The 26,838-nt window shown below is 46.4% G+C and overlaps 1 protein-coding gene across 2 annotated transcripts in view; it reads left to right on the top strand.

The window, feature by feature from the left end:
- The first annotated feature begins 16,066 nt into the window (after positions 1-16,066).
- The window catches only part of LOC147101686 (bile salt-activated lipase-like), a 49,300-nt gene continuing 38,528 nt past the window's right edge, over positions 16,067-26,838 (top strand). The window contains exons 1-4 of one of the 2 annotated variants that reach the window (XM_085965490.1): positions 16,067-16,142; positions 17,970-18,117; positions 18,534-18,682; positions 21,771-21,912. In XM_085965490.1, the coding sequence (XP_085821616.1) occupies positions 18,060-18,117; positions 18,534-18,682; positions 21,771-21,912 (349 nt within the window). In that variant the 5' untranslated portion in view covers positions 16,067-16,142; positions 17,970-18,059. The remainder of the gene's footprint in view (positions 16,143-17,969; positions 18,118-18,533; positions 18,683-21,770; positions 21,913-26,838) is intronic. The other variant, XM_085965491.1, reaches the window with a different exon arrangement.

Here is a 26,838-nt window from a genome sequence, read left to right as displayed (position 1 = left end):
CAGACCCGACCGAGCCCACCTGATCAAAGCTACACGGCCATTCGAGCACCTGAGCTTAGATTTCAAGGGACCACTCCCCTCCACCGACCGCAATGTGTACTTTCTCAACATTGTGGACGAGTACTCCCGCTTCCCATTCGCCTACCCCTGCCCAGATATGACCAGTGCCACGGTCATCAAGTGCCTCGGCAACCTGTTTTGCACGTTCGGCATGCCTAACTGCATCCACACTGACAGGGGGGCGTCGTTCATGAGCGATGAACTGCGCCAATACCTGCTGTCAAAGGGGATAGCCACGAGTCGGACCACTAGTTATAACCCCCGGGGTAATGGGCAAGTGGAGAGGGAAAACGCGACAGTGTGGAAGGCGGTCACCTTAGCACTAAGGTCTAAAGGCCTCCACACCTCCCGCTGGCAGGAGGTCCTCCCAGACGTACTCCACTCGATAAGGTCGCTACTGTGTACTGCTACTAACGCCACTCCTCACGAGAAGATGTTTGTTTTTCCCCGCAAATCAACCTCAGGAGTATCCCTACCCTCGTGGCTCTCCACCCCAGGGACAGTCCTGTTACGGAAGCATGTGAGGGGCCACAAAACAGATCCCCTCGTGGAGGCAGTACACCTACTCCACGCAAACCCACAGTACGCGTACGTCAAGCACGCCGACGGGCGTGAAGACACCGTGTCCATAAAGGACCTCGCCTCGGCAGGAAGCGACGACGACGACCCATCACCACCACCCCCAGAAGAACCTCCACCATCCCCAGAGGTATCCTCACCACCCCCTGAAGTACCTGCAACACCCCCAGCACATGGGTATGCCCAGGAGGGCACCACGGACTCCCGGTTGGAACCCGAGGTACTGTTGCGACGTTCAGGAAGGACTATCACACCCGCGGACAGACTAAATCTGTAGAAGGGGTGAATGTGATGAAATATGCCTTCATCAACCCATGTGTTTTACCTGCTTGTATTTTACCTGCTTGTATTGTGAACCGCCCCCTTTTGTTCCTAAATAACAACAGAAAATGCTGGAAAAACTCAGCAAGTCAGGCAACATCCGTGGAGAGAAATTTGTGTGTATTGGCTACGCCCCTGTCTTTTGCCATATAAAGGTCTCAGGAGCTGTATGAGTCACTTACTACCAGACGAACCCGATGTGGGAAGACCTGCTATACTGCTATGTTCTTAGTGATTAAAAGCCTTCAGTTGAATCCTTGTCTTTGAGTCATTGATAGCATATCAAGCCGCAAGCGCAAGGCATTCCTGATCTGGAAAGAGCAACAGAACCCGAGAGCAAGAAAGCAGCTCTACAGTCGCCTGAAGGTCGAGGTCCAACAACAAACTCGTGACCTAAAGAACAGATGGTGGGTGGAGAAAACGTAGGAGATCCAGCAGCTAGCCGACAAACACGACGTGCGTGGATTCTTTAGCGCAGTCAAGATCACTTACGGCCCAATCACCCAAGGTCCTACCCCACTGCGGGCCAAGATCAGAGAGGTATTCATCAAGGACAGGGAGGCAGTCAGTGCCCGTTGGAAGGAGCACTTCGAATATCTCCTTAACCGAGACTCTGTCTTCGACGCGAGTGTCCTCAACTCCATCCCGCAGCATGCTACCCACCACCATCTCAGCACAACCCCAGCCTGGCATGAGGTTGAAAAGGCCATCCGACAACTGAAGCACAACAAGGCATCAGGAGCAGATGGAATCCCTGCTGAGGCACTAAAGCATAGCAGAGAAGCACTACTGGCGCGAATTCATGAAATCATTTCTCTTATCTGGAAGGAGGAGAGCATGTCAGGGGATCTCAGCGATGCCGTAATTGTGACCATCTTCAAGAAAGGTTACAAGTCCGATTGTGGTAATTACAGCGGAGTTTTCCTGCTGTCTGCCACGGGGAAAGTCATCGCAAGAATCCTCCTCAATCGCCTTCTCCCAGTGGCTGAAGAGCTCTTCCCAGAGTCGCAATGCAGATTCCGCCCACTAAGGGGCACAATGGACATGATCTTCACTGCGCGTCAATACAAGAGAAGTGCAGGGAACAGCACCAACCGCTGTACATGATCTTCTTTGACCTCACAAAGGCCTTCAACATTGTCAACCGTAAGGGATTATGGAGTGTCCTGTTCAAATTCGGCTGCCCTCAAAAGTTGTCACCATTCTCCTCCTGTTTCATGACAACATGCAAGCCGTGATCCTGACCAATGGTTCCACTACAGACCCAATTCACATACAGGCTGGGGTCAAACAAGGCTGTGGCATCGCACCAAAGCTCTTCTCGATCTTCCTTGCTGCAATGCTCCATCTCACCCTCAGTAAGCTCCCCGCTGGAGTGGAGCTAATTTACCGAACGGGAAACTGTTCAACCTCCGTCGCCTCCAGTCCAGATCCAAGGTCGTCCCATCCTCTGTCATCGAATTACAGTATGCAGACGACGCTTGCGTCTGCGCTCACTCGGAGGTCGAACTCCAAACCATTGTCAACACCTTCACCGAAGCATACGCGAGCATGGGCCTTACACTAAACATTCGTAAGACAAAGGTCCTCTACCAACCTGCCCCCGCCACACAGTACTGCCCCCCGATTATCAAAATCCACGACAAGGCCTTGGACAACGTGGACCACTTTCCATACTGTTGTATCCGTGTGTTAATAGAGACACTGAATGCAGGAGTTGGTTTAACAGGTGTTTACTGAACAAAGTCTGGAGGTGAACTAAAAGATACAAGACACTATACAGGCTTATATACCCGAGTGGTCACTACCGGTATTACAGTACACAGGGGCTCTTAAAGGTACATACACTACAATTCCTCCCCTTTTAGATAATTGGTACATAACATTTTAAGTAATTATTAATTAACATATTTACAAGAACAATAATCTACACATTTGCTGTAGTTAATCAATTATAAGTCAGTCTCTCCGGAGGCTTCCTGACTCGGTCCGGATAACGCCTCGGTGGTGTAGTAGTTTTCGGTGGTGTAGTAGGTTCTTTTGGCAAGGTCGATTCGGCTTGAATGCCAGTGTCGGGTTCATCTGGTTCCAGTATCACCGGATCGGAGGTAGATACTATGGGTATCTCTGCTTCATCATTAGGCGTATAGAGTTGTGGTGTAGGTTGTCCCTTTTCGGATGACTCTATGATCTGGTCAGCATGGCGCCTTATTGTACTTTCTCCAATGTCCACGGTATACATCAGCGGTCCTAGTCGTGTGCAAATAGTTCCAGGCTGCCATTTCTCGGAACGGTAGTCCCGGGCCAAAACTTGTTGACCTATCTGGAAGGTTCTAGTTGGCCTTTCATTCATGCCTTGAAATTGCCGGTTCTCTACGTCCCTTCTGATGTTTGGCTTGATCAAATCCAGCCGGCATCTTAGTCTTCTATTGAAAAACATCATGGCGGGAGTTTGGTTTGTAACCACGTGTTGCATTCCTGTACGCAAACAAGAAGTTATCTACCTTATGTTGTAGATTTATGTCTTCATTACCCATGGCCTTTATGGCCTTCTTGAAGGTCTGGACAAACCTTTCAGCTAATCCATTGGTGGCGGGATGGTATGGGGCGGACGTGTAGTGCTTAACCCCATTGTTTTTTAAGAACTTCCTGAATTCTTCGGACACAAATTGCGGTCCATTATCAGAACAGATCTGTTCAGGCAGCCCATTCCTGGCAAATATGGTCCTTAATACTGTGATGGTTTTTTCCGTGGTGGTGGAGGACATCTTTATTACCTCCGGCCACTTGGAGTGTGCATCAACCACGATTAAGAACATTGAGTCCATAAATGGACCAGCAAAGTCGATATGTACCCTTTGCCATGGAGATGAGGGCCACTCCCATGGATGTAGAGGGGCTTGTGGTAGGGCGTTTTGGACCTTCTGGCATCCTAGACAGCTCTTGGTCATTTCTTCGATGTCTCCATCGATACCTGGCCACCACACAAATTCTCTGGCTAGGTTCTTCATTTTCACTCCACCCAGATGCCCCTCGTGAAGCTCCTTTAGCACTTTATCTTGGAGTTTGGGTGGAATCACCACTCTGGATCCACACATCAAGGTTCCTCGGCACACTGACAGCTGTTCTCTTCTTTGCGAGAATGCTGGCAACAGTGGTTCGCCATGTGCTGGCCATCCCTTCACCGTTAAATCGTAGACTCGTGAGAGAGTCGGGTCATTTCTCGTTTCCTTTTCAATGGTAGAATTTGTTACTGGTAGACATTCCACTATGGTTGAGTGGAACATCTCCACTAGGTCCACTGTAGGTGCCTCTTCTACTGTTGGCAATGGTAGGCGCGATAAACCGTCAGCATTCCCATGCTGTTTTGATCCTTTGTATTCTATGTCATATTGGTGTGCCCCTAGGAAAAGGGACCACCTCTGTAGCCTTTGCGCTGTCATAATGGGAACGCCCTTTTTAGGGTTGAATATGGAGACGAGGGGTTGATGGTCAGTCAACAAGGTAAATTTTTGTCCGTGTAGGTAATGGTTGAATTTCTTCACTCCCCACACCAGGCTGAGTGCTTCCCTGTCGATCTGGGCATAGTTACGCTCAGCTGAGTTCAATGAGCGTGACGCAAAAGCTATCGGCCGCTCCGAGCCATCAGGGAATCTATGCGATAATACCGCTCCTATGCCGTAAGGGATGCATCGCACGCCAGTCTGATTGGCAGTGATGGGTTGCAATGAGCCAACACTTCCTTGGACGTGATCAAGCCTTTGCATTTATGGAAGGCACGTTTACAGTCTTCGCTCCATTTCCAAATTACTCCCGTTTGTAGCAGTGCGTTAAGAGGGTGCAGAACCGTTGACAAGTTCGGTAAAAATTTATGATAGTAATTTATTAATCCCAGGAACGACCTTAACTGTGAGACATTTTCAGGTGCTGGGGCTTTTATGACCGCTTCAATTTTTTCAGGTGACTTATGCAACCCTTCTTCGTTAATGACATGGCCACAATATGATATTTGTTTCTGGAAAAATTCGCACTTGGGGCGATTTGCTCGTAGGCCCCGTTCTCTCAGCCTAGTGAGCACCTGCTCCAAATTGGCAAGGTGCTCGTTGTCGTTTTCTCCTGTTACAAGGATGTCGTCTAGGTAGCATTGAGTCCCCGGAATCCCTTGCAGGACTTGCTCCATAGCTCTTTGCCAGATAGCTGGAGCTGATGCTACTCCGAAAACCAGTCGATTGTACTGGTACAGGCCTTTGTGTGTGTTTATCGTGAGATACTTTTTAGAGGCCTCCTCAACCTCCATCTGTAGATATGCCTGTGCCAAGTCAATTTTGGTGAAACGTTTGTGAGGCGAAAATATCTTCTATCCTTGGAAGAGGATACTGTACCGTGTGAAGGACCGGGTTTACAGTCACCTTGAAGTCCCCACAGATGCGAATTTTTCTCTGTTCTTCAGATTTATCATTATTCAACGTTTTCTTCATGACCGGGACGATGGGTGTTGCCCACTCGCTCCAATCTACCTTGGATAACACTCCTGCCTTTTCCAAATTCTCCAGCTCTGCCTCGACTGCTGGACGAATTGCATATGGCACCGGCCTTGCCTTAAAAATCTTGGGAATTGCTGCATCTTCCACTTTTATTGAGGCGGTGACGCCTTTCAAGGTTCCTAGTTCCTGTTGAAACACTTCTTTGGCGTTGGCCAAGATGTCTTTTAATTGTTCAGGTATGACGTCATCATCATTTTTTTTCTTACTGGTCACCGTCAGTGCCTGAATGGAGTGCCAGTCTAAACGTATCTTCCTGATCCATTCACGTCCCAACAGCGGTGGACCACCATCTTGCAGAACATATAAATACAACTTCTGTATTTCCTTGCCGTTGTATACAACAGGCACCCTTATTTTCCCTCTGGGGTATACTTTCTGCCCCATATATGTCTTCAAGATAATGGATGTGTCTTTCAAAGGTATATGCGGAAATAGCTGCTCGTAATCCCGTCGACTTATGACGGTCAGAGCTGATCCTGTATCTAGCTCCATTTTAACTGGGGACCCCGCTATCGTGAGGGTAACCCAAATGGTCTGGTAATCTTCTTTGGCAATTACATTATGTAATTTGAGACAGCTTAGTCTCTTGTTTCCGGAGTCGCTATCGCTCTTCTGGTCTTCGGAGCGACTGTCCGTCATCATTTGTACCTTTCTGTACTTTTCCTTATTGATTTTTTTTCTGTCAGTGGATTTTTTGTTTCCAGATCGGCATACACGTGCAATGTGTCCCATCTTTCCGCATTGCCTGCATGCTTTGTCCTTGAACCAGCAGTCCCTCTGGTCATGGGTGGATCTGCCGCAGCGATAACATCTCTCGAAACCCCGTGTCATTTCATGGGTGCCGAAGTCCTGTGGCTTTTGCTGTATCTCTGCAGCTCCTCTTGCTGCTGCTTCGTATGATACAGCCACACTGAAAGCCTTGCCCAGTGTCAAATCTTTCTCAGAAAGTAGCCTTTTCTGTGTTCCTTCACTTAGGAGACCGCAGACTAATTTGTCTCGTAGAGAATCTGCCAGTCCTGCCCCGAATTGGCAGTGCTTTGACAGCTTTCTTAATTCGGTGAGGTAATCAGCGTTACTTTCATTCTTGTGCTGATTCCTCCTGAAGAATTTGAATCGTTCCGCTATCAGCAGCGGTGTTGGGTTTAAGTGCTCCTGTAGGGTATCAACAATCTCCTTAAAATTCTTGCCCATCGGTTTGGCTGGAGTGATTACGTTTCGTAACAGCCCGTATGTCCTTGCGCCCATCAGATTTAGAAGTACCGATGCCTTTTTATCATCCTCTACTTCATTCGCTGTGCAATATACCTCCACTCTTTCCACATATGTGGTCCAATCCTCTATATCACTATCGAAAGCAGTAATATTGCCAGTCTTAGGCATCCTGAAAATCAAAAATGGCGCCTCCCGCGCTTTCCTTTCTTCCCTGCCGAGAAAAAAATGGCGCCTCCCGCGCTTTCCCGCCGCTGCCGCTGCTGACAACGCTGATCTCCGCGGTTTTTATTTACACAGATATTTTTAATAGTTGGAGACTCGTTCCCGCCGGACTCTCTGGGACTTTTCCCTCCCTCTGCTTGGTCCGAACGCCGACCTGCTTTGCAGCGCCGGCCGTCTCCCGAGTGCTCCACCCTCCATCTCTGTTTGCCTCCGCCTTCCGACTCGCTGCTCGGCCCCACTGCAGGGCCACCCAATCGAGCCCCAGCCCGCCGACCAGGAAGGATTAGTGCAGTACCTGCCACCAGCCCGGCTAGCTGGTGAAACCACAGTTTTTCTTTTTTTTTCTTCGACCTTCGTCTGAGGAATCGATCTCCTTGAGGTGCTGCCGAATTGCAGGTAAGTCCGTTTCTAATTCGTCACCACTGTTGTATCCGTGTGTTAATAGAGACACAGAATGCAGGAGTTGGTTTAACAGGTGTATACTGAACAAAGTCTGGAGGTGAACTAAAAGATGCAAGACACTATACAGGCTTATATACCCGAGTGGTCACTACCGGTATTACAGTACACAGGGGCTCTTAAAGGTACATACACTACACATACCTCGGGAGTCTACTGTCAACAAGGGCAGACGTCGATGACGAAGTCCAACACCGCCTTCAGAGTGCCAGTGCAGCCTTCGGTCGCCTGAAGAAGAGAGTGTTTGAAGACCAGGACCTCAAACCCGGCACTAAGCTCATGGTCTACAGAGCAGTAGTGATACCCGCCCTCCTGTATGCTTTACAGACATGGACCATTTACAGCAGGCACCTCAAAGCATTGGAGAGGTATCACCAATGCTGCCTCCGTAAGATCCTGCAAATCCATTGGCAGGATAGGCGCACCAACGTCTGTGTTCTCGCTCAGGCCAACAATCCACAGTATCGAAGCTTTGACCACGCTCGATCAGCTCCGATGGATGGGTCACATCATCCGCATGCCCGATACGAGACTCCCAAAACAAGCGCTCTACTCGGAGCTCCGACATGACAAGAGAGCTCCAGGTGGGCAGAGGAAACGCTTCAAGGATACCCTCAAAGCCTCCTCAAAAAAGTGGAACATTCCCACCGACACCTGGGAATCCCAGCCCAAGACCGCACAAAGTGGAGGAGAAGCATCGGGAAGGCGCCGAACTCCTCGAGTCTCTTCGCCGGGAGCAAGTAGAAGCCAAGCGCAAGGAGCGCACGTCAACCCAAGCACCCCAACCACCCGCCCCTTCAACCACCGTCTGCCCCACCTGTGACAGAGACTGTAGGGCCCGCATTGGACTCATCAGTCACCTGAGAACTCATTTTTAATGTGGAAGCAAGTCATCCTCGGTTCTGAGGGACTGCCTAAGAAGAAGAATGTGGCAGAGGACTGTGAGCTGGTCACGTGCGCACCATGATTTCTGCCAATGATGCTGCTGGTAAATTCAAGAAAGGAGCAAGAGAGAAAATACATTTAAAAATGGTATTCTTGTCCTTAACAACAACAGAAAACACAGTTCAGTCTTTTCCCTTCGTATCAACATCTGGCTTGTGAGGAATGGGACTAATTTTCTTGCCACTGTTCTCTGTGAAGCAGGAAAATCTGAAATTGTAATGAGAATTTTCAAAAATGTTTAAGTGCATATTCACTTTCATTGGTTTAGTAACAGAAAGAAGATTTGACGACACACAACAAATCTTAAGCAATATTTTAAACGTTGAAGTTTAAGCCAAATTTCATGAAACGCTTCTCGAGATAGAATCTAACGGTGCAAACTTTTGCTGAGAGGGTGTTGTAAGAAAACTGGCCAAAGATTCTGTTAGATATCTTACCACACAGTGCTGCTCAGTCATGTTCGGGAACTTGGTATGAACATATTCCTATTTTAATGTTTGTTACTCTTTCTTTTAAGTTTAGATACATATTTACATGCTTTCCATTGCCCATAGAGTCCCACCCATTCATTTTGGATTTTTTTCCCTTAATGAATAAAGTTGTATTTATTTTTTAGATTGAACCAGAAGCTACGACATGAAATACTGACCAATACAAACAGGTTAGTAACGAGCTTAACTTCTGTCACATTAGCCTCGCAGACATTGGCACAAATATCACAGTAAAATTGAGAATGATAGCTGCCCCTGTATCGCCCTTTCCATGCAAAACAATAAACATGGGGGCAATGCGAAAGAATAATTACAATAGAAGTGCTTGTGCAACCTGAATGGGCCCAGTATCTCCCAGTATTGTTCTCCTATGATCCCTTCCCACCAAGGAAAGGATGATGGTTAGCTCATGAGGTCAGAAATGGGGATGTTCGCTGATGACTGCACAGTGTTCAGCGCCATTCATAACTCCTCAGATAATGAAGCAGTCCATGCCCACATGCAACAAGACCTGAACGACGTTCAGGTTTGGGCTGATAAGTGGCAGGTAACATTCGTGCCACAGAAGTGCCAGGCAATCACTATCACCAACAAGCGAGAGTCTAACCACCGCCCCTTGACATTCAATGGCATTACCATCGCCGAATCCCCCACCATCAACATCCTGGGGGGTCACCATTGACCAGAAATTTAACTGGACCAGCCACATAAATACTGAGGCAACAAGAGCAGATCAGAGGCGAGTGTCTCACCTCCTGACTCCCCAAAAGCCTTTCCAACATCTACAAGGCACAAGTAAGGAGTGTGATGGAATACTCTCCACTTGCCTGGATGAGTGCAGCTCCAACAACACTTAAGAAGCTGGACACCATCCAGGGCAAAGCAGCCCACTTGATTGGCACCCCATCCACCACCTTAAACATTCACTCCATTCACCATCGTTGTACCGTGGCTGCAGTGTGTACCATCTTCAAGATGCACTGCAGCAACTCGCCAAGGCTTCTTCGGCAGCACCTCCCAAACCCGCGACCTCCGCCCCCTAGAAGGACAAGGGCCGCAGGCGCATGGGAACACCACCACCTCCAAGTCACACACCATTCTGACTTAGAAGTATATCGCCGATGCTTCATCGTCGCTGGGTCAAAATACTGGAACTCCCTACCTAACAGTACTGTGGGAGCGCCATCACCACACGGAGTGCAGCGGTTCAAGAAGGCAGCTCACCACCACCTCCTCAAGGGCAATTAGGGATGGGCAATAAATGCTGGCCTTGCCAGTGATGCCCACATCCCATAAAAACTAATTAAAAAAAATTAATTAATATAAAGCAGGAATTTCACCCCCATCCCCGTCCAAGTAGAGAATCTGCATTATTCAGTCCTGCACTCCAAGGTTCTTCCTCATTTTTCCACAAATTTTTATGGTAGAATCCTATCATCCTTGCTCTATAAACTGCTTCCAGGTTCATATTCCTGAGGATCAAGAAAGAAAGACTTGCATTTATATGTTGGACAGAGTATAAATCTACAAATATTGGAGGCCTGTTAAAAAGGTACGGTAATAATCATGGGTGATTTTAATCTCCATATTGATTGGACAACTCAAATTGACCATGGTAGCCTTGAGGAGGAGTTCTTAGAGTGCATCTGGGATGGTTTCCTAGAACAGTATGTAATGGAACCAACCAGGGAGCAGACTATCTTGGATCTGGTACTGTGTAATGAGACAGAATTAATAAATGATCTCATAGTAAAGGATCCTCTAGGAAAGAGTGATCATAGCATGGTTGAATTTCAAATTCAGTTGCAGGGTGAGAAAGTTGTATCTCAAACCAGTGTCCTGATCTTAAACAAAAGCAATTACAATGGCATGAGGGCAGAACTGGCTAAAGTGGACTGGAAAAATAAATTAAAGGGTAAGACAGTTGAAATGCAGTGGCGGACATTTAAGGAGATATTTCATAACTCTCAACAAAAATATATTCCAGTGAGAAAGAAAGATTTTAAGAGAAGGGAGCACCATCCGTGGCTAACTAAGGAAGTAAAGGATGGTATCAAATAGAAAACAAAGGCATACAATGTTGTCAAAATTGGTGGGAGGCCAGAGGATTGGGAAATTTTTAAAAACCAGTAAAGGATGACTAAAAAAATAATAAAGAGAGAGATGAATTATCAGAGTAAACTGGCAAGAAATATTAAAACAGATAGTAAGAGCTTCTACAGGTATATAAAAAGGAAGAGAGTAGCTAAAGTAAATGTTGGTCCCTTAGAGGAAGAGACTGAGGAATTAATAATGGGGAACGGGGAAATGGCAGAGACTCTGAACAAATATTTTGTATCTGTCTTCACGGTAGAAGACATTAGCAACATCCCAATAATGGATAATCAAGGGGCCACAGGGAGGGGGGAACTAAAGGCAATCACTATCGCTAAGGAAAAAGTACTTGGTAAAATAATGGGACTAAAAGGCGACAAGTCCCCTGGACCAGATGGCCTGCATCCCAGGGTCTTAAAAGAAGTGGCCGCAGAGATAGTGGATGCATTGGTTGCAATATACCAAAATTCCCTGGACTCTGGAGAGGTCCCAGCGGATTGGAAAACCGCAAATGTTAACACCCCTATTTAAGAAAGGAGGGAGACAGAAAGCAGGAAACTATAGACCAGTTAGCCTAACATCTGTCGTTGGGAAAATGCTGGAGTCCTTCATTAAGGAAGCAGTAGCAGGGCATTTGGAAAATCATAATGCAGTCAAGCAGAGTCAGCATGGTTTTATGAAAGGGAAATCATGTTTAACAAATTTGCTGGAGTTCTTTGAGGATGTAATGCGCAGGGTGGACAAAGGTGAGCCAGTGGATGTGGTGTATTTGGATTTCCAGAAGACATTCGATAAGGTGCCACATAAAAGGTTACTGCATAAGATAAGAGCTCACGGAGTTGGGAGTAATATAATTAGCATGGATAGAGAATCGGCTAACTAACAGAAAGCAGAGAGTTGGGATAAATGGGTCATTTTCTGGTTGGCAAATGGTAACTAGTGGGGTGCCACAGGGATCGGTGCTGGGGCCTCAACTATTTACAATATACACTAATGACTTGGATGAAGGGACCGAGTGTAATGTAGCCAGGTTTGCAGATGATACAAAGATGGGTGGGAAAGCAAGTTGTGCAGAGGACTCAAAGAGTCTGCAAAGGGATATAGAACGGCTAAGTGAGTGGGCAAACATTTGGCAGATGGAGTATAATATGGGAAAGTGTGAGGTTATCCACTTTGGCAGGAAAAATAAAAAAGCAAATTATTATTTAAATGGAGAGAGATTACAAAATGCTACAGTTCAGAGGGACCTGGGGGTCCTTGTGCATGAAACACAAAAAGTTAGCATGCAGGTACAGTAATTAATCAAAAAGGCAAATGGAATGTTGGCCTTTATTGCAAGGGGGTTGGAGTATAAAAGCAGGGAAGTCCTGCTACAACTGTACAGGGTATTGGTGAGACCACACCTTGAGTACTGCGTACAGTTTTGGTCTCCTTATTTAAGGAAGGATGTACTTGCATTGGAGGCAGTTCAGAGACGATTCACTAGGCTAATTCCAGAGATGTGGGGGTTGACTTATGAAGAAAGGTTGAGCAGGTTCGGCTTATACTCCCTGGAAGTTAGAAGAATGAGAGGTGATCTTATTGAAACATATAAGATACTGAGGGGGCTCGACAAGGTAGATGCAGAGAGGATGTTTCCCCTCATGGGGAAATCTAGAACTTGGGGGCATAGTTTCAGAATAAAGGGTCGCCCTTTTAGAACGGAGATGAGGAGGAATTTCTTCTCTGGTCGTAAATCTGTGGAATTCTCTGCCCCAGAGAGCTGTGGAGGCTGGGTCATTAAATACATTTAAGGTGGAGATATACAAATTTTTGCAAGATAAGGGAGTGAAGGGTTATGGGGAGCACGCAGGGAAGTGGCTTTGAGCCCAAGATCAGCCATGATCTTATTGAATGGCGGAGCAGGCTCGAGGGGCCAAGTGGCCTATTCCTGCTTCTATTTCTTATGTTCTTATGTAAAAGCGCCTTTCATGACCTTGGCCGTCCCAAAGCGCATTACAGCCAATGAAGTACTTTTGACGTGTAGTCACTGTTGTAATGTAGGAAACGTGGCAGCCAATTGTGCACAGCAAGCACAGCAATGTGATAATGACTAAATAATCTGTTTTTGTTATGTTGATTGAGGGATAATTATTGGCCAGGACACCAGGGATGACTCACCTACTCTTCTTCGAAATAGTGGTATGAGATTTTTTACGTCCACCTGAAAGAGCAGACAAAGCCTCAGTTTAACGTCTCATCCGAAAGACAGCACCTCTGAGAGTGCAGCACTCCCTCGGTACTGCACTGAAGTGTCAGCCTAGATTTTTGTGCTCAAGTCTCTGCAGTGGGATTTGAATCCAGAACCTTCTGACTCATAGAAACATAGATAAATAGGAGCAGGAGTAGGCTATTCGGCCCTTCGAGCCTGCTCCGCCATTCAATATGATCATGGCTGATCCTCTATCTCAATACTATATTCCCGCTCTCTCCCCATACCCCTTGATGCCTTTTGTGTCTAGAAATCTATCTATCTCCTTCTTAAATATATTCAGTGACTTGGCCTCCACAGCCTTCTGTGGTAGAGAATTCCACAGGTTCACCACCTTCTGAGTGAAGAAATTTCTCCTCATCTCAGTCCTAAATGTTCAACCCCATATCCTGAGACTGTGATCCCTCGTTCTAGACCCCCCCCCCCAACCAGGGGATACATCCTCCCTGCATCCAGTCTGTCTAGCCCTGTCAGAACGTTATACGTTTCAATGAGATCCCCTCTCATTCTTCTAAACTCTAGTGAACACAGGCCTAGTTGACCCAATCGCTCCTCACACGACAGTCCTGCCATCCCAGGAATCAGTCTGGTGAATCTTCGCTGCACTCCCTCTATGGCAAGTATATCCTTTCTTAGGTAAGGAGACCAAAACTGCACACACTACTCCAGGTGTGGTCTCACCAAGGCCCTGTATAACTGTAGTAAGACATCCTTGCTCCTTTCCTCAAATCCTCTTGCAATGAAGGCCAACATACCATTTGCCTTCAGAGGTGAGAATGCTGCCACTGAGCCACAGCTGAGTGGGAGTACACAGAGGGCTCTCTTGATGGATTGTAAGCCTCTTCAACACAATACTGACAGAATCAGTTTGTGCAAAGAGCTTTAACGTCAGACAGTAATCCCAAAAATATATCATAGACTCATAATCAATGATTACTCCCAGGGATCTAACTTGGGACTATCTCAGTCTCATATAGGTCACCTACTCACCAGATAAACCTGCTGAGCCAGCAGGTGAACATGTATTGTTTAACTTGAATTATTGCATATTAAAAGTTAAAAAGGTGGAACAAGCACATTCCATCAATTGAATGGTATAATCCCCTAATCACTGTCCAAATAGCCTAATACCCATAGAAAGGATGATTCTTGCCATATATTCATGAACAGAATTCTTGCTTGTGCATGAGGCAGTAACAGACACCGGTTCAAGCACTTTTGCCGAACACTGGAATTAGCTGCCACAAATTGTTATCCGCCTCTCTACCTCTCCCTCTCCTCCTTTAAGACGCTCCTTAAATCCTACCTGTTTGACCAAGCTCTGTCCTAATATCACCTTATGTGGCTTAATGTCAAATTTTGTTTGATAGCGATCCTGTGAAGCGCCTGAGGACCAATGTTCCCCCTAAATTTTTTTTTCCGGGTGCGCAGCCCCTTTAAGGGGCTGCATGGCCCATTCACAGTTTTGCGCATGCACAAAAATATAACATTAGAAAAACCGGTCGCGGACTGCGTGGCCGTGCAGCTTAGAGGGAACGTTGCTTAGGACGTTTTACTACATTAAAGGCACTATATAAATGGAAGCTGTTGAAGCAGAGTCCATAAGTTCTTTTAAAAAGGAATCAGTTAGTTGCTGGAATGCATTCTGGTAGCTTACAGTTTGTGGAGGTATCTGAGAATGTACCAAGCAACATGTACAAGTTGGGGGCATCCGTGGAGGAGTGCAAAATTCATATTTGTGCAGTGCTGACCAAGCTGCAGACCACCGTGGAGAGCATGGCCACCTTGAGACCTTCTGCAGTAGAGGTGCTTAGCTCAGCTATAGGTTCTAGGGGAGTCTAGAACGAGGGGTCACAGTCTCAGGATACGGGGTAGGACATTTAGGACTGAGACGAGGAGAAATTTCTTCACTCAGAGGGTGGTAAACCTGTGGAATTCTCTACCACAGAAGGCTGTGGAGGCCAAGTCTCTGAATATATTTAAGAAGGAAATAGATAGATTTCTAGACACAAAAGGCATCAAGGGGTATGGGGCGAGAGCGGGAATATGGTATTGAGATAGAAGATCAGCCATGATCACATTGAATGGTGGAGCAGGCTCGAAGGGCCGAATGGCCTCCTCCTGCTCCTATTTTTCTATGTTTCTATGTTCTTTAATGAACGCTTTGGCTGCTCATTAAATTGAGGAATTTAGACTCTAATCTACAGCAGTCCGCCTGGTCTGGATTTACTAATTTGGGAAATCAGATTGAAGTAATCTTCATCCAGGGCTTCATCAGCCTCATTGCTGTCCAGTAATCTGTTCTCACACAGATCTCTAGCCAGGCAGCAGAAATGACCGGAGCTGGTGTGGATCACGGAGATGTCTCTCGGGGCGTCGCCACATCTGTAACTTAAAAGATCCAGAAAACCAGTTAAATGTTGGCCAAAACTCCACAGAAACAGGAATGTTCTGCTTTCCACCAAATGTTACGCTCTTATTTACTTGAAAATATTAATTTGCAACTTGATTTTCTTAACCCACAGTATATGCGATCTATGTTGTTGCTCTGTGTTTGGGACCTCTCGCAGTGCAGGTATTCCATATTTCCACACATCAACGAAAACTTTCAAGGGCCTGGTTTTAGTGACTCAAGTATTGTACTGCGGCAATAATGAGAAAACCAATTTATTACTAGGTCGCAACAATGGGCTAAACCAACGATCTTGTTAAACGCACATGTTTAAAATTAGCCAATATATTGTTGCAATTCTCATTTTACAGATACCACAGGCTAACGTACCAAAGTGTAGTCTTGCCCAATGTCCATGTTGATTGGTGCACTGACCTGAAGCAATATATGGTGACTTACTATAAATATAGGTTGGCTTTTCGGAAAAGCTGACCAACGGGTGAAGAAGGGTGAGGACAAAGAGGCGCCTCTGTCAAACAACAGGGACCAACAGTGAAGGAACGCTGAAAGAGGTAAGTAGAGAATGAAGTGGTAACTACAAACAATGCAGGCTATAACATTGTACAATTGTATGTTTTTATCTGCACTTCACCTCAGCCTTTCACAGGAATCAGAAAAATAACAATCATTCAAAATTGAAATAATAATCATTGTTGTGAAACTTTGTATGGAAAGCTATCTGACATTGATAGTATAGGGTGAACTCTATTATAAGTATCTGCCATGGTATCTGTAGAATTACTTTCCCTTTTAGTGTGATGTGTACTTTGAGTACTAAATGCACATGTGTCATGTCAAAAAAGACTATTAACTTTTCAAGCTTAAAAAGACCCTGATATTTTTGCCTTCAATAGATTTGGATCAATTGAAATTGAGGAATAATTACCAGTGATGTTTCTTTCTGAATGTGGATAATCAGGTGTCAGAACGAGAGGCTGGTGCTGTATCACTAGAGCTTCCAGGCACTTTTATTTTGAGGATGTAACTGGTAGAATAGACAAGGGAGAACCAGTGGATGTGGTGTATTTGGATTTTCAGAAGGTCTTTGATAAAGTCCCACATAAGAGGTTAGTGTGCAAAATTAAAGCACATGGGATTGGGGGTAATATACTGGCATGGATTGAAAATTGGTTAACAGACAGGAAACAGAGAGTAGGAATAAATGGGTCTTTTCGGGGTGGCAGGCAGTGACTAATGGGGTACCGCAGGGATCAGTGCTTGGACCCCAGCTATTCACAATATATATCAATGATTTGGATGAGGGAACCAAATGTAATATTTCCAAGTTTGCTGACGACATGAAACTAGGTGGGATTGTGAGTTGTGAGGAGGATGCAAAGAGGCTTCAAGGCGATTTAGACAAGTTGAGTGAGTGGGCAAATACATGGCAGATGCAGTATAACGTGGATAAATGTGAAGTTATCCACTGTGGTAGGAAAAACAGAAAGGCAGAGTATTATTTAAATGGTGATAGATTGGGAAATGTTGGTGTACAAAGGGACCTGCGTGTCCTTGTACACCAGTCACTGAAAACAAACATACAGGTGTAGCAAGCAGTTAGGAAGGCAAATGGTATGTTGGCCTTCATTGCAAGAAGATTTGAGTACAGGAGAAAGAATGTCTTACTACAGTTATACAGGGCTTTGGTGAGACCACGCCTGGAGTACTGTGTGCAGTTTTGGTTGCCTTACCCAGGAAAGGATATGCTTGCCATAGAGAGAGTGCAGCAAAGGTTCACCAGACTGATTCCTGGGATGGCAGGACTGTCGTATGAGGAGAGATTCGGTTGTCTAGGTCTATATTCACTAGAGTTTAGAAGAATGAGAGGGGATCTTGTGGAAACTTATAAAATTTTGACAGGGCGAGACTGGATGCAGGGAGGATGTTTCCCCTGGCTGGGGGGGGTGGGGGGGGGGTCTAGAATGAGGGGTCACAGTCTCAGGATACGGGGTAGGACATTTAGGACTGAGATGAGGAGAAATTTCTTCACTCAGAGGGTGGTGAACCTGTGGAATTCTCTACCACAGAAGCAGAAGGCTGTGGAGGTCAAGTCATTGAATATATTTAAGAAGGAGATAGATAGATTTCTAGACACAAAAGGCATCAAGGGGTATGGGGAGAGAGCAGGAATATGATATTGAGATAGAGATCAGCCATGATCATATTGAATGGCGGAGCAGGCTCGAAGGGCCAAATGGCCTACTCCTGCTCCTATTTTTCTCTATGTTTCTTACGTTCAGATGGGTTTCCAAGAATTTGCAGATCAGACATTGTCAAGTGGTCATTCTCTTACTGTTGAGCTTTCTTCTAAATACCAGTCTAACTGTTTTTCTGTCTAGCCAGGATAAGGACAGTGCACTCATTGCAACTCCTGGATATACAAAGAGAAAAGGATAGACAAAAGAATTAGCAGTTAAAAGGATAAAGCTATGGAGACAGTTCTACTTGTGATACTACTGATTGCCTTAGGGTCAGGCGCACAAGCAGGTAAGTCCATGTTAAATGCTAACGGTTCTTATTGACAATTGACACACAAATTAAAATGTAACTTTTTTCAGGACTCAAGCACATCCTGAAGGAATTATCCAAACTTCAGTTGTAGCCAAATGTGAATGGGAGAAACTGGGAAAGATGCTGACAGTAACCGAAATTTAATGAGCAATTTGGAAGTTTTAATTAGAGATGGAGTCTCTCTAAGGTGCATTGTATAACACAGAAAAAAGCAGCTAAAATATACTTGCTTACATTTAGCCGTAAAAAGAAAAGTATTAAACACTGCAAATTCCCAACTGATGGGACGAACAATGTTAACATTGGCACGTTAATGCACCACCACAAAGGATGGAATAGTGTAACAAAAGCGAATCGAACTGACACTATTGTAACTGTTTTCTGTTTGACAGTCTCTTTGCACCCACCTGAAACTGAAATTGAGAAGGAAAATAGCCTTGAGTTTAAAAATCCTGATATTCCAGAAGGTTATGACCATGCTGAAAACATTGGCAGTCGTGAAGGAATGGATATGCAAAGACTTTGGGAAAATACAGACGGGGTAACTGCATAATCTTTAAAGGGAATGTATTTGCTTTCTTGAAAAAAAATTATTGAAATGACTTTAACAGATTCACATAACAAATATTAAAACTCGCTAATTCAAAATGAAGTAATACACCAATGTGATTTACAGAGTAATTTGTGGTCAAAGAATTTATTGGCAATTTGATCTTTTAGAGCAGAAAATGGTGTGGGCATGTTGCAGCTCTAACAAGCTGTGGCGCAGAGTGATAAGGCGGCTTTATGTCCACCATATCTTGTAGGGAGAGTTTCTGATCTCATCCATCCAGTCATCACTTTGATTTTGACTTTGTGTTGATCTAACTTCATGCCTTCTGTGCTCTGGTTTATACAGTACAGGAAGGTACATTTCACTAAACAGCTTTATGCTCTAAGTGGTCCAGATGGAACCTTTATTGGGACTCTCCCTCTGTAATTCCCTTCCTTGCCCCCATGCTAGCTGACTCTGTAAATGGATCCCTCACAAGCACTGCACGCCCCCTTTCAAACTCGTTGTCATTCCTCGCCCCGCAAAAAAACACACGCTTGCCCATCTTTCCTTGCTAACTAATGCCTCGTTTCTAATCTCCCTTTTCTTTCCAGGTTCTTTGAACATGTTGTCACCTCCCATCTCTCCCACAGCTCCCCGTTTGATTCCCTCCAATCTGTTTTCTGCCCATAACTCCAAAGGGCCCTAACCAAAACCATGAATGACATTTTCTGTTACTGTAACCTTTGTGCATTATTCCTCTTCAACCTCTCTGCAGTCTTCAACATGTTAACCACACCATCCTCCTGCAATGTCACTCCTCCAACGTCCCAATTCTGGGAATGGTCTCACTTGATTCCACCTATCCAATCGTAGCCAAACCATCTTCAATAAAGGCCTTTCTTCCCACCCTTACACTCAAAGGATTCATTCTAGGCCCCTTTCTTTTCCTCATTAACATGCTGCCTCTTGGCAACACCACCTGCAGACATGGATCATAGGAACATAGGAACAAGAAGACCATTCAGCCCCTCAAGCCTGTTCCACCATTCAATCAGATCATGGCTGATCTGTATCTTAACTCCATTTACCCGCCTTGGTTCCATATTCCCTTAATACCCTTACCTAACGAAAATCTATCAATCTTAGTTTTGAAATTTTCAATTGATCTAGCCTCAACAGCTTTCTGGGAGTTCCAGACTTCTATCTTTTGCATGAAGAAGTGCTTCCTGATTTCACCCCTGAATGGCCTAGTCCTAATTTTAAGGTTCTGTACAGCGTCCCTTGTTCTGGACTCCCACAGATCAGTTTCCACCTGACATTGTATACCTCTAAATCTCCAGCAGCTCCCTCAACCCCTTCACAGCTCTGCCATCAAACTGCTTGTCCAACATTCAGTCTTGGATGAGTCTTAACTTTGTCCAACAAAATATTGGGAAGGCTGAAATCATAGTCTTTGGGTCACAAACTCCGCTCCCTCGTCTCACTCTCTGGCCACTGTCTTAGGTTACACCAAACTGTACAGCGTCCTGTTTGACTTTGAACTGAGTTTCTGACCCCATATCACTCCATCACAAAAAACTGCTTACTTCCATTTTCATAAGATCACCCATCTCCACCTTTACTTCAGCTCATCCACTACTGAAAACCTCATACATACCTTTATCACCTCTTGATTTGATTACTCCAGTCTCTCCTTGCCAGCCTTCAGTTGCCACTCGCCACAACCTTTGGCTCGTCCAGAACTTTGTTGCTTGCATCCTATCCCCTCATTACCCCTGCCTTCTCTAACCTACATTTGGTCCTGGTTCCCCTGTGGGTTAAATTTTAATTTGTGTTCTTCTGTTTCAGCTCCCCATAGTCTTTCCTTCTGCTATTTCTGTAACCTCCTTCAATCCAACAGCTCTGCTTTCTGCTGATCTCCATTCCTCTAATTCCGGCTTCTTGTACATCCATCCTCCTTTCATTCCATTATTGGTGGCTTTTGCCTTCAGCCACTTAGATCCCACTCTCTGGAATTCCCTCACTAAACCCCTCTGCCTCTCCACCTTCCTCTCCTTTTTTAAAAACATCCTTAAAGCCCAGCTCTTTAACCAAGCTTTTGGTCATCCCTCCTAATCTCTTCTTATTTGGTCTGGCATCCATTTTCCTCCCATTTCCTTGAAGTGCCTTGGGATATTTTCTACATATAATTGTAAATTTTTGTTGGTGGTGGTGACCAGCTACACAACACCAGCAGTCTCTCAATAATAATTGTTGGTTTCTAAAACATGCCACGTGGCTTTCTCCATTAAGTTTATATCATGCACTGACAATGGTCAGTTATGCTTGAAAAGGACAATTGATGAATAGCTCGTATTCAGGGTTCCCATGTGTGCACATCATGAATTGGGAGTGTATATAAACGAGTCTGTAATCCTTGATCTTGATATCTGTTTTAGTTTCTGCTCAGTTCTTAAGAGAGATACAGACAAGATAAAGGGGTAGCAATTGGTATTTTCGGGTGTAAAACGAGCACAGAGCATACCAATTTACCAGTGGGATGGCCAGCACCCTATTTGAGCAGGCGTTGGTCCCACTGCTAAATTCACAGGGCCCATTTTTTTTTAGGTGTCCGCAACTCCCCAGTCTAAATTAAATGATTTTTAAATTCTCATAATCATGTTCAAATCCCACCATGGCCTCGCTCCTCCCTATCTCGGTAACCTCCTCCAGCCCTACAACCCTCCGAGATCTCTGCGCTGCTCTACCTTCAGCGTCTTGTGCAGCTCCCTCTCCCTTCTTCCCACCATTGGCAGCCGTGCCCTCATCCATCTAGGCCCTACGCTCAGGAATTCCCTCCCTAAACCCTCTCGGCATTTCCACCTATATCCTCCTTTAAAAAATACTTCTTTAACCAAGCTTTTAGTCACCCATCCTAATATATCCTTCTTTGGCCTGGTGTTAGTTTTTATCTGATTATGCTCCTGTGACATTCCTTGGGATGTTTTTCTGTGTTAAATGCACTATTTAAATGCGAGTTGTTGTTGGGTGTTCGAAGGGAAAGCAACTTGTGTACTTGCTTATCTATGTATTTTACTTGTTCCATTATGTGTAGGTAGTTGTAGACACTGAATACGGACCTGTGAAGGGATCTGTGGAGACAGTTAATTCCAAGAATATTGATGTTTTCAAAGGGATTCCGTTTGCTGCACCTCCAGAACGATTTCGGAAACCTAGGCCACCCAAAATGTGGACCGGTAGGACTAGATACAAACACTCAACAATAAATGAAAAGTTATGTTTAATCGGATAGAAAAGTCAGACACCGATGTGTATTTTAACACAAGTGCAAGTATTTTTTTCTTGATGTGGAGGTGGTTTGCATAAGGCAACCTCCCTCAGGATTAAACAGTCACTTATTAACAGCAAATCGCTCTCTCCATTATTATTTGATTAGTCTGTTCTGGAGAGTTATGTCTGTACATTTACATTTCAAAAATAAACCTTTTCCTATTCATTTATATGTAATAATATCTCTCCAGTTATAACATAGCTTTTATTTTATTGTCATATTTTAAAATTTAGAAATTAGCTTTTTTTAAATAGGAGGGGGCATGGTTTTGGCAACATATTCAAGGATATGGTCATGGTGGAGCTTTATCCTGGAGCAATGTTTTAATTGTTACAAATACTATTTTGTTGATTGGTTCTTCTTATTGTGATGCCGTCCTTAATATACAATCTTAGAAATTACACAGAAGGGAGCCACTTGCCTTCCTGTTTCTTCAACTCAGTTCAATTTTATTCTCCTGACCTTTCCCTGTATCGATCCAATATTTTTACAGTTCCCTATGTTATTAAAATCTCTGCCTCAATAGCCACTTGTGGTAAAAGATTCCTATGTTCTATTAGCCTTGTGTGTGAAAATAATTCTTTCATCTTCTCCATTGCTTTTCTGATAGCTCTCAATCTATGTGTCTTGTTACCAGTTTGTTAACAAGTGAAAACAATCTCTCATTAGTTACCCTTTAAAAACCTTCAGTACTTTTTAAACAGCTATTATGTTTCCCCTTAATCTTTCCTATTCCAGTGAAAAAAGGCCAATTCTTCAAGCCTTTTTTCACAACTACACCTCTTATTCCTGGTATCATTCTAGTGAAACTTTGCTGTACCATTTCCATGACTTTAATATCCTTCCTATAATGGGGCATCCAGAACTGCACACAATGGGGGTGAAATTGGTCTACTCCAATGGAAATAAAATTGGGCGTGGAGTAAAGCAGGGTGCCGATTTGCTATGAGTCCATTTATTGCTACTGGCGTAGATCAGTTTCAATTTTTCAACTGTAGCTTAGCCAATGTTTTGTACTTGATGTGCCTCAATAAATCCGAGACTCAATGTTAGCGGAACAAAACAAGGCTTTTATTAACTTAGAAGGTAACACACAGTGGAGAGGTATCTTCCATCCAGAGGTCTGCTGTACTGGATGCGAGGCAGGCTGAGCCAGCTTACATAGGGGCCAGGTATGGGCGGAGCCCTACACACAATACATTACAATACAATACAATGGTGAGAAAACGGATCTGAGGTAAGGGAAATGAAACTGAAACTAAACCACAGTCACAGGCAGAGAATACTGTGAGTGATGAATGGCATATTTCATCACATTCACCCCTTCTATAGATTTAGTCTGTTCGGGGGTTTGATAGTCCTCTGTGACCGACGTGGCTGTTGTGGTGCCACGGGTGTCGGCTGGGTGTCCCCGGTGGCCTCCTGGGTCTCTGCCGGGGGTGCCGCCAGGGTTGTTGAAGGGGTAGTTGGTGGGGGTACCGTTGGTCGATGTTCTTCCGGGGGTGATGAAAGAGTAGTGGGTGGGTAAGTAGTGGGTGGGTAAGAGTTGCTGTGATCGTTGTTGCTGCTGTTGTCGTGGTTGTTGTCGTTACCGGCTGGGGCGACGTCTTTTATGGACACGGTGTCCTCCCTTCCGTCGGCGTGCCGGACATACGCGTATTGGGGGTTGGCGTGGAGTAGGTGCACTGACTCCACGAGAGGGTCCATCTTGTGGCCCCTCACATGCCTTCGCATGAATACCGGACCTGGGGTGGAGAGCCATGACGGCATGGATATGCCTGAGGTGGATTTCCGGGGAAAGACAAACATTCGTTCATGAGGCGTGGCATTAGTGGCAGTACACAATAGCGACCGTATCGAATGGAGCACATCTGGGAGGACTTCCTGCCAGCGGGAGATAGGGAGGCCCTTGGTCCTTAGAGCTAGAGTGACTGCTTTCCATACTGTCCCGTTCTCTCGCTCCACTTGACCGTTACCCCGGGGGTTGTAGCTGGTGGTACGGCTCGTGGCGATCCCCCTGGACAGCATGTACTGGCGTAGCTCTTCACTCATGAAGGACGCCCCCCTATCCGTATGGATGTAGCTCGGCATACCGAACAGGCAGAACAGGCTGTTGAGGCATTTAATGACCGTGGCGCTGGTCATGTCTGGGCAGGGGAAGGCGAATGGGAACCGGGAGTATTCGTCCACAATGTTCAGGAAGTAAACATTGCGGTCGACGGACGGGAGGGGGCCCTTGAAATCTAAGCTGAGCCGCTCAAAGGGCCGTGTAGCTTTGAGTAAGTGGGCTCTATCTGGGCGGTAGAACCGAGGCTTGCACTCAGCGCAAGTGCGGCAGTTCCTGGTCAGAGACCGAACTTCCTCAATCGAGTAGGGTAAGTTGCGGGACTTTATGAAGTGGAACAGTCGCGTGACCCCTGGGTGGCAGAGGTCGTTGTGGAGGGTCTGTAGCCGATCCCCGGTGGCGCTGGCACACATCCCTCGTGAGAGGGCATCAGGGGATTCGTTAAGGGCCCCTGGCCGGTAAATGATGTCATAATCGAAGGTGGAGAGCTCGATCCGCCACCTAAGAATCTTATCATTTTTAATCTTCCCCCCCTGTTTATTATTGAACATAAACGCTACCGACCGCTGGTCGGTAAGTAGGGTGAAGCGTTTGCCGGCTAGGTAGTGGCACCAGTGGCGCACTGCCTCCACAGTGGCTTGGGCCTCCTTTTCCACGGAGGAGTGTCTGATCTCGGGCCCTTGGAGGGTCCTCGAGAAGAAAGCTACGGGCCGCCCCGCCTGGTTGAGGGTGGCCGCCAAGGCAAAGTCAGACGCATCACTTTCCACTTGAAATGGAGTGTTCTTGTCCACTGCCTGTAGCGTGGCCTGCTCAATATCCTGCTTAATGCTTTTGAAGGCGGCGTGGGCCTCAGCAGAGAGCGGAAAAGAGGATGCTTTCAAGAGGGGGCGGGCTTTGTCGGAGTAGTTGGGGACCCATTGGGAATAATAAGAAAATAACCCCAGGCACCTTTTCAGGGCTTTGGGAGTGTTGGGCAGGGGCAGCTCCCGTAGGGGGCGCAATCGGTCGGGGTCTGGTCCGATTTCCCCATTCTCCACCACGCTGCCTAGTATGCAGAGGCGCGTGGTGTTGAAAACGCACTTGTCCTCGTTGTAGGTGAGGTTGAGTTTTTGTGCGGTTTTCAGGAACCTCTCGAGGTTCGAGTCGTGATCCTGCTGGTTGTGACCGCAGATGGTGACGTTGTCAAGGTAGGGGAAGGTTGCCTGCAAGTGGTGGTCATCGACCATGCGGTCCATCTCCCTCTGAAAGACCGAGACCCCATTCGTCACCCCAAAGGGGACTCTGAGGAATTGGTAGAGGCGTCCGTTCGCCTCGAAGGCGGTGTACAGGCGGTCCTCTGGTCTGATAGGGAGCTGGTGGTACGCTGACTTGAGGTCGATGGTGGCAAACACCCGGTGTTGGGCGATTTGGTTCACCATTTCTGATATGCGGGGTAGCGGGTAGGCGTCTAGTTGGGTGTACCTGTTGATCGTTTGGCTATAGTCGATCACCATCCGTTTCTTCTCGCTACCCCTTACCACCACCACTTGGGCGCGCCACGGGCTGTTGCTGTGTTCAATAATGCGCTCTTTCAGGAGCCTGTCTACCTCGGTCGCGATAAACCGCCTGTCCTCCCAGCTGTACCTCCTGCTTTTGGTCGCTATTGGCCGGCAGTTGGGAGTAAGGTTCGCGAATAGCGAAGGCGGCTTTACCTTCAGGGTAGCCAGACTGCACACTGTGAGGGGCGGCTGGGACCCACCGTACTTGAGCGTGATGCTTTGGTGGTTGCACTGGAAATCCAGGCCCAAGATCACGCTCGCACATAGATTCTTCATGATTAGTACTTTAAAATTATCATATACAGTTCCGTTAACGGACAATTGTACCGTGCAGTAACCCATAATGATCGATGTCTGGGTTTTATCAGCCATAGAGATGGTACCCCGAGTAGGGACCACCTTTAGGGAGAGTTGTTGTGCCAGTTCAGGGTGGATAAAACTCTCCGTGCTTCCACTGTCAATTAAACATTTAACCCCGCACCCGTTTACCTCGATGTCCACCATTGATTTGGATAGCGGGTGCGGCCTGGTCTGGTCCACTGTGACCGATGCCACTGTAGGGCCCTGATCGAGACAAGATGGCGTCCACGCTGTCTGCTCACAAGATGGCGGACCCCACGAGGTCGGGCAAGATGGCATCCAAGATGGCCGCTCCCACGGCGCACATGCGGCGGTGGCGGGTTTTCCGGCGGGGTTCCCTCTGCACACCTTCCCGAAGTGCCCCTTCTTACCGCACTTAAAGCAGGTGGTGCCTTTCGGCGGGCACAGGTTTCTGGTGTGCTTCGGCTGCCCGCAGAAGTAGCAGTTGGGTCCCCGACGCGTCGCGGCTGTCGTAGGGCTTCTGGGGGGAGAGCGGGGCCCCGACGGTGTCGGGCTGCCGGGCGGGGAAGATGCCTTCCAAGATGGCGGCGCCCTTGGTGCACACGTGGCGGCGTGGACGGCGCGGGCTGAAGAGCAGGCGTCCGAGTTTCTCTGGGCCACATCCAGGGATCGCGCTGTGTCCACAGCCTGTTTCAGGTCCAATCCCGTTTTTTCCAGCAGTCTCTGCCGGATGTAAGTGGAGCTGAGGCCTGTGATAAAGGCATCGCGAACAAGCTCGTCAGTGTACACTGCGGCTTTTACATCTTGGCACTTGCAGTCTTTGCCAAGCGTTTTCAGGGTGCCTAGGAACTCATCCAGCGATTCCCCAGGTCGCTGTGCGCGAGTAGCGAGCAGATGTCTAGTATAC

This window comes from Somniosus microcephalus, chromosome 23, assembly GCF_052327205.1.
Source record: "Somniosus microcephalus isolate GS21.2 chromosome 23, FLI_Smic_1.0, whole genome shotgun sequence".
Classification (NCBI taxonomy): domain Eukaryota; kingdom Metazoa; phylum Chordata; class Chondrichthyes; order Squaliformes; family Somniosidae; genus Somniosus; species Somniosus microcephalus.
The sequence above is the reverse complement of the archived record's forward strand: the minus strand, read 5'-3'. Positions and strand labels throughout refer to the sequence as shown.